Source organism: Oncorhynchus gorbuscha, linkage group LG12, assembly GCF_021184085.1.
Source record: "Oncorhynchus gorbuscha isolate QuinsamMale2020 ecotype Even-year linkage group LG12, OgorEven_v1.0, whole genome shotgun sequence".
Classification (NCBI taxonomy): domain Eukaryota; kingdom Metazoa; phylum Chordata; class Actinopteri; order Salmoniformes; family Salmonidae; genus Oncorhynchus; species Oncorhynchus gorbuscha.
In genome coordinates, this window is record NC_060184.1 from 79055280 (window position 1) to 79068930 (window position 13651).

The 13651-nt window shown below is 44.1% G+C and overlaps 2 protein-coding genes across 2 annotated transcripts in view; one reads left to right on the plus strand and one right to left on the minus strand.

Annotated features, from left to right (window-relative positions):
- Positions 1-163: 163 nt before the first annotated feature.
- On the plus strand, positions 164-4280 carry LOC123990304 (U6 snRNA-associated Sm-like protein LSm5). Its single transcript, XM_046290898.1, has 5 exons — positions 164-277; positions 893-988; positions 1330-1357; positions 3459-3531; positions 3943-4280. The coding sequence occupies exons 1-5, from the start codon at positions 232-234 to the stop codon at positions 3973-3975; spliced, it is 276 nt and encodes a 91-aa protein (XP_046146854.1). The 5' UTR covers positions 164-231; the 3' UTR covers positions 3976-4280.
- Positions 4281-4544: 264 nt separating this feature from the next.
- LOC123991428 (proteasome activator complex subunit 2-like) overlaps positions 4545-13651 on the minus strand; it is a 10707-nt gene continuing 1600 nt past the window's right edge. Inside the window, exons 3-11 of the mRNA XM_046293016.1 lie at positions 12532-12594; positions 11588-11674; positions 10053-10101; positions 9813-9910; positions 7737-7805; positions 6403-6470; positions 6266-6320; positions 5892-5978; positions 4545-4928 (exon numbers count right to left, since the gene is read on the minus strand). Of these exons, the coding sequence (XP_046148972.1) occupies positions 4848-4928; positions 5892-5978; positions 6266-6320; positions 6403-6470; positions 7737-7805; positions 9813-9910; positions 10053-10101; positions 11588-11674; positions 12532-12594 (657 nt within the window). The 3' untranslated portion in view covers positions 4545-4847. The remainder of the gene's footprint in view (positions 4929-5891; positions 5979-6265; positions 6321-6402; positions 6471-7736; positions 7806-9812; positions 9911-10052; positions 10102-11587; positions 11675-12531; positions 12595-13651) is intronic.

The following is a 13651-nucleotide window of genomic DNA, read 5'->3' on the forward strand; positions in this document are numbered from 1 at the left end:
AATGTTTTCATTAATCATTTTTCACCGAATCAAATAATCCCATTTTATATTCTTTTTTTTTGGGCTACATCAAATCAGTGAATGTATGATTTAATTGACCATAGTCATAATGAAAACGACCCCCTCCCAGTGCTTGGATACAATAAAATATCAGTGTTTGATTGTTTCAGTCTGATTTTTTTTTTTGGTTGATTAGTCGATCGATTACTTCCGCCTTTCTTCAAGCGAAACATGGCAGCCACTCCAGCCACAAATCCGTCACAGTTGCTCCCACTTGGTTTGTGTGATTTTCTTCATATTGTGTATGAAATTATACAGATAACAAGTACGTCGGTAACGCTCAATGCGGGGTTGTAATTTAAATATACCCACTTACAGATATGTAAATGCAGGAGTCATGTAACTAGTTGTAGCATGTCCGCATTGTAAAGCTAGCTAACGTTAGCTAACTAAGGAGCAAAAGTAGCCAAACCTTACGGCCAGGATGTCACAGATATGAGCTAAATGTTTCAACTGCAGCAATTTTCTGTATTACATTCATGCCATATGACTTTCACTTATATATTTTCAATTTAAGTTTGCTAACTACATTTTGAAAGAACGCTAGCTAACTAGGCAACCAACCAGATTAGCCAAATTCAAACTCTCGCGGGAATGTTTGGGCTTCTCCAAATCAGGTCCTGCAGTCCCAGGTGCAGGCTTTTGTTCCAGCCCATCACTAACCCACTTGATTCAGTCAAATAATACATTAGTCATGGTCATCTGTCTGGACAATGATTACACCTAGCAGAATCAAGATGTGCGTTAGGTTGCTGGAAGCCTGACACAAAAGCATGTAGTTCTCTTGATCGTCAGTCTGTGATTTCAACATGTTTTTCTTGTGTTCTTTCAGAGCTCGTGGACAAATGTATAGGTTCCCGAATCCATATCGTCATGAAGAACGACAAAGAAATTGTTGGCACCCTGTTGGGTTTCGACGATTTTGTCAGTATCCTTTACACAAACGTCCTACGAAACATCTTAATTATTTATCCATTGTAGAGCTGTGGGAAACCCTACGCTCCGATAGGATTTTGCTCTCCAGCCCTAATCTAACCAACACACCCGCTTGTATTAACCAGCCGCTCATTCGGACCTCGACTATCTGAAACGGGTGTGTTTGTATAGGGCTGGAGCAACCCCCCCCCCCCCCCCCCCTGGAAGCAGGGTTTGCTACCACTGCAGAAGTATGGTACGTTGTACAAAATCAGTCGTTGTTGAATTTAAACGTTTGCCATACTGTAATCATTTAGTTTGTCAATGTACAGATTATCCTTCACCCACCTTCAGACATGGTGCTCGAGGACGTGACAGAATTGTAAGTACACAAGTATTACAGTTCACTTACATGGAGTGGAATCACACGGCTGCTTATACATAGGGTGTGTCCCAAATGACACTCTATTCCCAATATAGTGCACTACTTTCAACCAGGGCTCATAGTGCTTTAATTAAAAGTAGTGAATGATAGCCTATATGGATTGCTTTCTTGGGCCCTGTCTAGAAAACAACCCTAGCTCGCCCACCTATGCACTTGGGGAGAACTGAAAGGGTGGCTGTTGTCTTTGATCAATTTTAGGGCCTTCCTCTGACACCACCTGGTATAGAGGTCCTGGATGGCAGGAAGCTTTGCCCATTCGCACTACCCTTTGTGGTGCCTTGCCTTCGGAGGCCGAGCAGTTGCCATGACAGGCAGTGATGCAACCAGTCAGGATGCTCTCGATGGTGCAGCTGTCGAACCTTTTGAGGACCCATGCCAAATCTTTTCAGTCTCCTGAGAGGGAATAGGTTTTGTCGTGCCCTCTTCATGACTGTCGGTGTGCTTGGACCATGTTAGTTTGTTGGTGATGTGGACACCAAGGAACTTGAAGCTCTCAACCTGTTCCACTGCAGCACAGTCGATGAGAATGGGGGCGTGCTTGGTCCTCTTTTTCCTGCAGTCCACAATAATCTCCTTTGTCTTGATCATGTTGAGGGAGAGGTTGTTGTCCTGGCACCACACGGCCAGGTCTCTGACCTCCCTATAGGATGTAACGTTGCTGCCTGTGATCAGGCCTACCACTGTTGTCATCTGTAAACTTAATGATGGTGTTGGAGTCATGCCTGGCCGTGCAGTTATGAGTGAACAGGGAGTACAGGAGGGGACTGAGCATGCACCCCTGAGGGTCCCCTGTGTTGAGGGTCAGCATGGTGGATGTGTTGTTACAACCTGGGGGCGGCCCGTCAGTTGCAGAGGGAGGTTTTTAGTCTCAGGGTCCTTAGGTTATGGATGAGATTTGAGGACACTATGGTGTTGAACGCTGAGCTGTAGTCAATGAACAGCATTCTCACATAGGTGTTCCTTTTGTCCAGGTGGGAAAGGGCATTGTGGAGTGCAATAGAGATGGCATCATCTGTGGATCTGTTTGGGCGGTATGCAAATTGGAGTGGGTCTAGGGTTTCTGGAGTAATGGTGTTGATGTGAGCCATGACCAGCCTTTCAAAGCACTTCATGGCTACAGACGTGAGTGCTACGGGTCGGTAGTAATTTAGGCAGGTTAACTTAATGTTCTTGGGCACAGGCACTATGGTGGTCTGCTTAAAAAAAAAACAGATAAACTCTCTAGGTAGATAGTGTGGTCTACAGCTTATCATGAGATGCTCTACCTCAGGTGAACAATAGCTCGAGAGTTCCTTCGATATCGTGCACCAGTTGTTATTTACAGAAATACATAGTCCACCGCCCCTTGTCTTACCAGACGCCACTGTTCTATCCTGCCGGTACATCGTATAACCAGACAGCTGTATGTTGATAGTGTCATGATTTAACCACGACTCCGTGAAGCATAAGATGTTAGTGTTTTAATGTCCTGTTGGTAGTTTATTCTTCCTGCGTAGCTCGTCAATTTTATTCTCCAAAGATTTCACGTTTGCTAGTAGAATGGAGGGAAGTGGTGGTTTATTCGATCGCCTACGAATTCTCAGAAGGCAGCCCGCCCTTTGGCCCCCTTTTTTTTCCTCCGCCTCATCTTCACGCAAATCGCGGGGATCTGGGCCTGTTCCCCGAGAAAGCAGTGTATCCTTCGTGTCAGACTCCTCCTGAAAGGGGATAAAAAAGGATTCTACCAGTAATCGCAGAAGTCCTGATGTCTTATTTTCAGTCATAAGAGACGGTAACGGCAACATTGTGTACAAAAATAAGTTTAAAAAAATAAGTTGCAAATAAACAATCAAAACACTTGGTTGGGAACTTCCTCTCGGGCGCCATCTTAATGGCAGTATGTTGCTAAACCCAGTAAACCCATTGGAGGTGAAGAGCTTCAGCAGTAGCCTATTATCACCACACGGCTTCAACCTGTCCCGATTCTTTCAGCTCTGCAGAGGTACCTGGTGTAGGACATGTGTTGAATCTTTCCTCTTGATGACTCTCTCGTTTTTAGTGAAATCACACCGGAGGGAAGGAGGATCACCAAACTGGATCAGATACTGCTCAACGGCAACAACATCACCATGGTGAGCATATGATGACCTACTATAGATGTATTATCTGATTGGCAAATGGAGACCACCATCCTGCTCCTTCTGTAGCTCAGTTGGTAGAGCATGGCGCTTGTAACGCCAGGGTTAGTGGGTTCAATTCCCGGGACCCATACGTAGAATGTATGCACACATGACTGTAAGTTGCTTTGGATAAAAGCGTCTGCTAAATGGCATATATTATTATATTATTATATTATCCAGAGGGTGTACTTGTAATATCAAGCTGCCGTACATTACAGAAACAGGAGATTGGCCCATAGGACAGGAGCCTTTCTTGCTCAGACGAGGCTTTTCTTAACCTTTTTTACTAGATTGTCAAATGCTTGACGCAGCAGCCGTATGCTGACTGTCCTGACCATTCTGTTGTGTCCTTCTCTTTTCCAGCTCATACCTGGAGGTGAAGGGCCCGAAGTATGAAAATAACATTTAGCTGAAAACATTGTTTTACATTGTGGTTGTATACTTGCCTTCCTATCAGTACTTACTTTCCTCAGTTTGTGATGATGTTTTCTTATGGTTCTTTTGTTTTTAGTTTTGAGAAAATAATTGTAAACAAAAAGTTTTTTTTTTTTTCTAACGAAGGCTTGATAAAGGTGTACAGAGCAACAGTTGGTTTGAACTTTGACATGTGTAACGTCAACCATTTCTACTTTAGTGGTGAGAAACAGTCCAATTTGTTTTTGTTTTTTTGTTATAAATAAATCACAGTGATTGAAAACAAACAACCGCCAGTGTGTTCATTTTGTAGCTCCTAAAGGACAACGCAGAGCATCATGAACTTTGGCCGTGGGTTGACTGTCCTCTCTCTTCTCCTCAACACAGAACGTCGGATGTCATTTTCTGTTTATTTCCCGACAATTCGTTAGAAATCACCACCGTTCATCGACACCCCAGCAGGTGATCTACAGCCTGTTTATGGTGTGTCTAGTGTTTTTAATAGTGCATCTGTTGCTTCCAGAGTTGAAAATCATCATTTAGTCTCTAGGTTCAGTGTTTAATATTAAGATGAGTTTATTAGCATGAAAAAAAAAACCAACAGGCTAATCTGGACACTGATGTACAAATAGAAACAGCACTGATTGAGTGTTGATTGGTATACACCTGGAAAATATCACATGGTTGAAATGAATTCAACCCCACTATTCTCTCATTCCCCTCACCTGGGCGCCAGCCTGTTTGTGCTAACATGCCAAATCCTTGTCATGTTGCTTGACAAGGACAGCAATAGGATCAGGATAGAGTACAACGAAATCTGGAACCAGGCTACTTCCTCCTCCTCCTCATGCATCTCAGTACATTGAGGGCTTCTCTTCTCCTTTCGGATTGGTCACTTTTTCCAGGTTCTTGCTGATGATGTCATACAGTTCCACCTGCAACACACACAAACATTGATGAAGTGAGTGGTCTTGTATACATACTGGTGTTTTTATCTTTTCATCTGTTTTTATTTTACTAGGCAAGTCAGTTAAGAACAAATTCTTATTTACAATGACGGCCTACCGGGGAACAGTGGGTTAACTGCCTCTTTCGGGGACAGAACGACAGATCTTTACCTTGTCAGCTCGAGGATTCAATCTTGCAACCTTTCGGTTACGAGTCTCAACGCTCTAACCACTAGGCTAGGCTACGCTGCCATCTCTACACTCTAACCACTAGGCTAGGCTACGCTGCCATCTCTACACTCTAACCACTAGGCTACCCTGCCACCTCTACACTCTAACCACTAGGCTACGCTGCCACCTCTACACTCTAACCACTAGGCTACCCTGCCACCTCTACACTCTAACCACTAGGCTACGCTGCCACCTCTACACTCTAACCACTAGGCTACCTGCCACCTCTACACTCTAACCACTAGGCTACCTGCCACCTCTACACTCTAACCACTAGGCTACGCTGCCGCCCCTACAGGCGGATCTAAACAACAGACGTTGTGGGAAATGGTTTCATCTTGACGTTTACTTTTGAGGTCTGAAAAACATCTGACAAAACGTTAATTTACGAGTGACCTTCACTTGTTTACTTATAGATTGACTTATTAAAGCTGCAATATGTACCTTTTTTTGGGACCAAATTCACATAGAAATGTGAGTTATAGATCTGTCATCCTCATTGAAAGAAAGTCAAAGAAATTGTAGATCAGTTCTATATGCACTATTTCTATGCTTCCTGTGCTTGGGTTGATTTAAAAAAAAATTTTTTATAGTATCTTGCCTCTCCCAAATGGTACCCTTTCCACTGTATAGTGCACTACCTTTGTCCAGAGCCCTATGTCAAAAGTAGTGCACTATTTAGTAAATAGGGTGCCATTTGAGATTAAATCAGTCACTCACATAGAAGCCACGGATGTCCAGGAGGATGACTCTGATGTCAGAGTAGACAGCCTCATCCTTCTCATGGACCAGTGAGCGGTAGTCCATCTGATTTTAACCAGAAGGAGGAGAAACACAGGGATGAGGAAGGAAGAGGAGGAGGGATGTGTTACATCAGGATGAGGAAGGAAGAGGACAAGGACAGATGTGTTACATCAGGATGAGGAAGGAAGAGGACAAGGAGAGATGTGTTACATCAGGATGAGGAAGGAAGAGGACAAGGAGAGATGTGTTACATCAGGATGAGGAAGGAAGAGGAGGAGGAGGGATGTGTTACGACATCAGGTCATAGTTGAATACAGTATTTGGTAGTGTCTACAAATGCCAATTCTCACCACATGAGTTGACTTGGAGGCTTTAGCCACTGCATCACCCCTCTCTGAAAAGTACCTGAAGGAACAATAGTGACAGTCAAATGTATAATGACCTCCAAGAGCTCTGGGTTACTTGAAAGCATGAAAATGTGTCCTACTTGTTAATGTTGGTGTGGAAGCCGTCCACCTTTGTCTTCACTGCAGCGATTCTCTCCAAGATTTTCTCCTGGATATAATAAGCACATTTTAATGAAACCCCATGAGCCTCAGTTATAAACGCTACTTACAAATCTACCCCCCCTCAAAAAAAAAACAAGCATGAAGCAGTTTCCCCCCACAAAGTTACGTTTTTTTATTTTTTTTTATTTAACATGGCATGAGAATGTTCTTTTACCTACATACAAACTTACATTTTCTAGTGGATGAAGTATTATATTGAAAGCAGGCAGGTTAGGATGTGCAAATGGAGGATGTGATGACCATGCTTAAAAACAAGATTACAGCCATTGGGCTAGTGAGAAGAGTGAAAAATCTTCAGCATTTTATTTGGGGAATCTAAAATAAAGTCATACGAGTAGTTTTTTTTAATCCTATTTTATTTTTAATAACTATTGCGGAATAAATTCCTTGCGTTTTCTAGCGGTGACGGGTTCATATTCCCCGAAGTAGCCATACAACAAATGACCATGCGCATCGCATTTAATTGGGCCTAGTAAATAGATGGGCTATGCATTTAAAGTGTTGCTGTATGCGATCCCATAGGCAGCACAGTTTATAATACACAGTCAAATTGAACAGGTGATCAGTTTATTTTTTTTATTTTATGTTTTCACTAAAGCACATATGCTAGTACTGTAATATATATTTTAAAAAATTGGACTAGCCTATACAATGTTTCAGAATTCGAGGGCAGACCAGCATATTTAGGTTGGTTGGGGGAGAAGTCGATTCAAAACTTTGTTCAATTCAAACGTTCTGCTGGCAAGTCCACAACAATTTGCCCTCGTTTTCTTTCAGAAACGGTCCCCGTCCTTTGCCAAATACAGCATGTTACTTCAAAAGATGAAAGCATTCTGCCAATACTTCAAAACATTTGATCAAATTTGCTCTTTCTTTTAAAAACTGTCGTGGCCTAATGCCAACAGTTCCAAACTATACAGCGAATAAAATGGAGTTATTGTCAACATGAACGGTGAATGGAGGGCGTTTTCCAGACGGCGTTATAACTCTCGTTCACACGCGCAAAGTTTTAGGATGGCTCTGATTTTATAGCGGGAAACATGTATGACGAGCGTTTTAAGTCTGTCTAAAAATCCATATTTGTAGACGTATGTATTTTCAAAAAATTTCTGCATTCAGATATTTAGTTTGATATTTTACACAACGGTTATAAATGAGGCCTCAGGAGAATACAGTTACATCTGCGGTAGCTTTCCACCTTTTTCAGGAATGACCACTTGACTTTAAAGATGAACAAGTGTTGACCATTTACCTGGATTGCAACGCCAAAGTCGTTCCCATCCTCTATTTCGGGGATGAGATGCTGAATCCAGCAGGACACCTAAAACGACACCCAATGACAGAATATGTTAATCTGCATCAGCATTTTCATCTCTTTCAATTCACCACAAGATGTCACTGTTTCTTCTATTGTATTCTTACTGTAATGATGGTCTCTCTCAGTGATAGTATCTCTGGTTATTCTTACTGTAATGATGGTCTCTCTCAGTGATAGTATCTCTGGTTATTCTTACTGTAATGATGGTCTCTCTCAGTGATAGTATCTCTGGTTATTCTTACTGTAATGATGGTCTCTCTCAATGATCGTATCTCTGGTTATTCTTACTGTAATGATGGTCTCTCTCAGCGATAGTATCTCTGGTTATTCTTACTGTAATGATGGTCTCTCTCAGTGATAGTATCTCTGGTTATTCTTACTGTAATGATGGTCTCTCTCAGTGATAGTATCTCTGGTTATTCTTACTGTAATGATGGTCTCTCTCAGTGATAGTATCTCTGGTTATTCTTACTGTAATGATGGTCTCTCTCAGTGATAGTATCTCTGGTTATTCTTACTGTAATGATGGGCTCTCTCAGTGATAGTATCTCTGGTTATTCTTACTGTAATGATGGGCTCTCTCAGTGATAGTATCTCTGGTTATTCTTACTGTAATGATGGTCTCAATGATCGTATCTCTGGTTAATCTTACTGTCATGGCTATGACAATAGACTGACTGATGGCTATGACAATAGACTGACTGATGGCTATGACAATAGACTGACTGATGGCTATGACAATAGACTGACTGATGGCTATGACAATAGACTGGCTGATGGCTATGACAATAGACTGACTGACTGATGGCTATGACAATAGACTGGCTGATGGCTATGACAATAGACTGACTGACTGATGGCTATGACAATAGACTGACTGATGGCTATGACAATAGACTGACTGACTGATGGTTATGACAATAGACTGACTGACTGACTGATGGCTATGACAATAGACTGACTGATGGCTATAACAATAGACTGACTGACTGACTGACTGATGGCTATGACAATAGACTGACTGACTGATGGTTATGACAATAGACTGACTGACTGACTGACTGATGGCTATGACAATAGACTGACTGACTGACTGATGGCTATGACAATAGACTGACTGACTGATGGCTATGACAATAGACTGACTGACTGATGGCTATGACAATAGACTGACTGACTGATGGTTATGACAATAGACTGACTGACTGATGGTTATGACAATAGACTGACTGGCTGACTGATGGCTATGACAATAGACTGGCTGACTGATGGCTATGACAATAGACTGGCTGACTGATGGCTATGACAATAGACTGACTGATGGCTATGACAATGGACTGACTGATGGCTATGACAATAGACTGACTGATGGCTATGACAATAGACTGACTGATGGCTATGACAATAGACTGACTGACTGATGGTTATGACAATAGACTGACTGACTGACTGACTGATGGCTATGACAATAGACTGACTGACTGACTGATGGCTATGACAATAGACTGACTGACTGATGGCTATGACGATAGACTGACTGACTGATGGTTATGACAATAGACTGACTGACTGATGGTTATGACAATAGACTGACTGACTGACTGACTGATGGCTATGACAATAGACTGGCTGACTGATGGCTATGACAATAGACTGACTGATGGCTATGACAATAGACTGACTGATGGCTATGACAATAGACTGACTGATGGCTATGACAATAGACTGACTGATGGCTATGACAATAGACTGACTGATGGCTATGACAATAGACTGACTGATGGCTATGACAATAGCCATCTCAGTGATAGGATCTCTGGTTATTCTTACTGTAATGATGGTCTCAGTGATCGTATCTCTTGTTATTCTTACTGTAATGATGGTCTCTCTCAGTGATAGGATCTCTGGTTATTCTTACTGTAATGATGGTCTCTCTCAGTGCTAGTATCTCTGGTTATTCTTACTGTAATGATGGTCTCTCTCAGTGATCGTATCTCTGGTTAATCTTACTGTAATGATGGTCTCTCTCAGTGATAGGATCTCTGGTTTCACTCTGTCCAGCAGCTTCACAATCTTCTCATTCCCTTTGATAAGGCCACAGCTTGGAGCTGAAAGACACAAAAGGAATAACACGAACTGAATCAACACACTACTTGGAATGATTTTCTAAGGCTGTTTTAAATAGTTGGTCTTAAGCTAGGGAACAACAGCCACACGTTGACAGCCATGACTCTGACCGCTGTCTCTCACCTTTCTTCTTCTTCTTCTTCTCGTCATCATTCTTGTCCGTCTCCATTTCCTGGAGGGAGAAAAATCAGTCAGTCTCTAGCCGTCAGTCAGTCTGTACCTGTAGCCGTCAGTCAGTCTGTACCTATAGCCATCAGTCAGTCTGTATCTCTAGCAGTCAGTCAGTCTATTGTGATAGCCATCAGTCAGTCTATTCTCATAGCCATCAGTCAGTCTATTGTCATAGCCATCAGTCAGTCTTTTCTCATAGCCATCAGTCAGTCTATTGTCATAGCCATCAGTCAGTCTATTGTCATAGCCATCAGTCAGTCTATTGTCATAGCCATCAGTCAGTCTGTATCTCTAGCAGTCAGTCAGTCTATTGTCATAGCCATCAGTCAGTCAGTCAGTCTATTGTCATAGCCATCAGTCAGTCAGTCAGTCAGTCTATTGTCATAGCCATCAGTCAGTCAGTCAGTCAGTCTATTGTCATAGCCGTCAGTCAGTCAGTCTATTGTCATAGCCATCAGTCAGTCTATTGTCATAGCCATCAGTCAGTCAGTCTATTGTCATAGCCATCAGTCAGTCTATTGTCATAGCCATCAGTCAGTCAGTCAGTCAGTCTATTGTCATAGCCATCAGTCAGTCAGTCAGTCTATTGTCATAGCCATCAGTCAGTCAGTCTATTGTCATAGCCATCAGTCAGTCTATTGTCATAGCCATCAGTCAGTCTATTGTCATAGCCATCAGTCAGTCTATTGTCATAGCCATCAGTCAGTCAGTCAGTCTATTGTCATAGCCATCAGTCAGTCAGTCTATTGTCATAGCCATCAGTCAGTCTATTGTCATAGCCATCAGTCAGTCTATTGTCATAGCCATCAGTCAGTCTATTGTCATAGCCATCAGTCAGTCAGTCAGTCTATTGTCATAGCCATCAGTCAGTCAGTCTATTGTCATAGCCATCAGCCAGTCTATTGTCATAGCCATCAGTCAGTCTATTGTCATAGCCATCAGTCAGTCTATTGTCATAGCCATCAGTCAGTCAGTCAGTCTATTGTCATAGCCATCAGTCAGTCTATTGTCATAGCCATCAGTCAGTCTATTGTCATAGCCATCAGTCAGTCTATTGTCATAGCCATCAGTCAGTCTATTGTCATAGCCATCAGTCAGTCTATTGTCATAGCCATCAGTCAGTCTATTGTCATAGCCATCAGTCAGTCAGTCTATTGTCATAGCCATCTTGCAGTCAGACTGTAGCCAAAAACCAACTGGAGACGCCCCACTCTACAGGAACTGAGTAAAGCAGATATCTTCACATAAGAGAGTAAGGTGGAGAGCCATGATGGTGGACATCTTATCCTCACAAGGGAGCCAAGAGGGGAGCCAAGAGGGGAGCCAAGAGGTCTCAGTCAAGTTATTAAATCCTGTTGATCTATATGGTCAGCATTCCCTACTACCTATAGAGTGCACTACTTTTGACCAGGACCCTTAGTAGTGCACAGGGCGCCATTTGGGATGCAACACATGTATCTGGTTAGAAGACATTGATAGTCAGTCACCTCATCCTCCGCAGTGGGAGGGTCTGGTATGGGGATGTTTAGAGGGGCTTGGAGAGTGGACAGGTCTGGGAGGTTGAGATCATCCTCCTGGAAGAGACATGGGAGAGATAGATGAGAGGGAGGGAGGTAGAGGGTGGAGGGAGGGAGAGAGATGAGAGGAAGGGAGGTAGAGGGTGGAGGGAGGGAGAGAGATGAGAGGAAGGGAGGTAGAGGGTGGAGGGAGGGAGAGATATGAGAGGAAGGGAGGTAGAGGGTGGAGGGAGGGAGAGATATGAGAGGAAGGGAGGTAGAGGGTGGAGGGAGGGAGAGATAGATGGGAGGTAGAGGGTGGAGGGAGAGAGATAGATGGGAGGTAGAGGGGGGTAGAGGGTAGAGGGAGAGAGATGGAGGGTAGAGGGTGGAGGGAGAGAGAGATAGATAGAGGGTAGAGGGAGAGAGAGATAGATGGGAGGTAGAGGGGGTATAGGAAGAGAGATAGATGGGGGAGAGAGAGATAGATGGAGGGTAGAGGGAGAGAGAGATAGATGGGAGGTAGATGGAGGGTAGAGGGAGGGAGGGAGGGAAAGATAGATGAGAGGAAGGGAGGTAGAGGGTGGAGGGAGTGAGAGATAGATGGGAGGTAGAGGGTGGAGGGAGTGAGAGATAGATGGGAGGTAGAGGGGGGAGGGGGTAGAGGGTGGTAGAGGGTGGAGGGAGAGAGGGAGAGATAGATGAGAGGAAGGGAGGTAGAGGGGGGTAGAGGGAGGGAGGGAGAGATAGATAGATGGGAGGTTGAGGGAGACAGATGAGGAAGGTAGGTAGAGGGAGTGATATATGAGAGGAAGGGAGGTAGAGGGTGGAGGGAGAGAGATGAGAAGATGGGAGGTGGAGGGAGGGATGAAGGATGAACGGAAGGTCAATTTCACAATGTAGGAAGGAACAGACCGTGACACAATGAGGCTTACCTTCAGCAGGTTGTCCAGCTGAGAGATCTTCAATGGGATGTAGTTGGAAAACAGATTATCTGCCTGAACAAAAAACAGAACTTGGTAAGTACTAACGCCCCCATTCGCCCAGGAACAGCATGCCCCCTTTTCTATTTTATTTAACCTTTATTTGACTAGGCAAGTCAGTTAAGAACAAATTCTTATTTTCAATGACGGTCTACCGGGGAACAGTGGGTTAACTGCCTGTTCAGGGGCAAAACGATAGATGTGTACCCTGTCAGCTCGGGGGTTTGAACATGCAACCTTTCGGTTACTAGTCCACCTCTCTAACCACTAGGCTACCTGCCTCCTCTACACTCTAACCACTAGGCTACCTGCCACCTCTACTCTCTAACCACTAGGCTACCTGCCCCCTCTACACTCTAACCACTAGGCTACCTGCCCCCTCTACACTCTAACCACTAGGCTACCTGCCGTCCCTACACTCTAACCACTAGGCTACCTGCCACCTCTACACTCTAACCACTAGGCTACCTGCCACCTCTACACTCTAACCACTAGGCTACCTGCCACCTCTACACTCTAACCACTAGGCTACCTGCCACCTCTACACTCTAACCACTAGACTACCTGCCTCCTCTACACTCTAACCACTAGGCTACCTGCCACCTCTACACTCTAACCACTAGGCTACCTGCCACCTCTACACTCTAACCACTAGGCTACCTGCCACCTCTACACTCTAACCACTAGGCTACCTGCCACCTCTACACTCTAACCACTAGGCTACCTGCCACACTCTAACCACCTCCTACCTCTACACTCTAACCACTAGGCTACCTGCCTCCTCTACCTCTAACCACTAGGCTACCTCCACCTCTAACCACCACTAGGCTACCTGCCTCCTCTACACTCTAACCACTAGGCTACCTACCTAACCACTAGGCTCCTGCCACACTCTAACCACTAGGCTACCTGCCTCCTCTACACTCTAACCACTAGGCTACCTGCCACCTCTACACTCTAACCACTAGGCTACCTGCCACCTCTACACTGTAACCACTAGGCTACCTGCCACCTCTACACTCTAACCACTAGGCTACCTGCCACCTCTACACTCTAACCACTAGGCTACCTG

Coding starts and splice junctions, on each gene's coding strand:
- LOC123990304 (XM_046290898.1), top strand. CDS start 232: ATGGCAGCCACTCCAGCCACAAATCCGTCACAGTTGCTCCCACTTG. Junction 1,358..3,458: donor CTCGAGGACGTGACAGAATT/GTAAGTACACAA, acceptor TCTCGTTTTTAG/TGAAATCACACCGGAGGGAA. Junction 3,532..3,942: donor ACGGCAACAACATCACCATG/GTGAGCATATGA, acceptor TCTCTTTTCCAG/CTCATACCTGGAGGTGAAGG.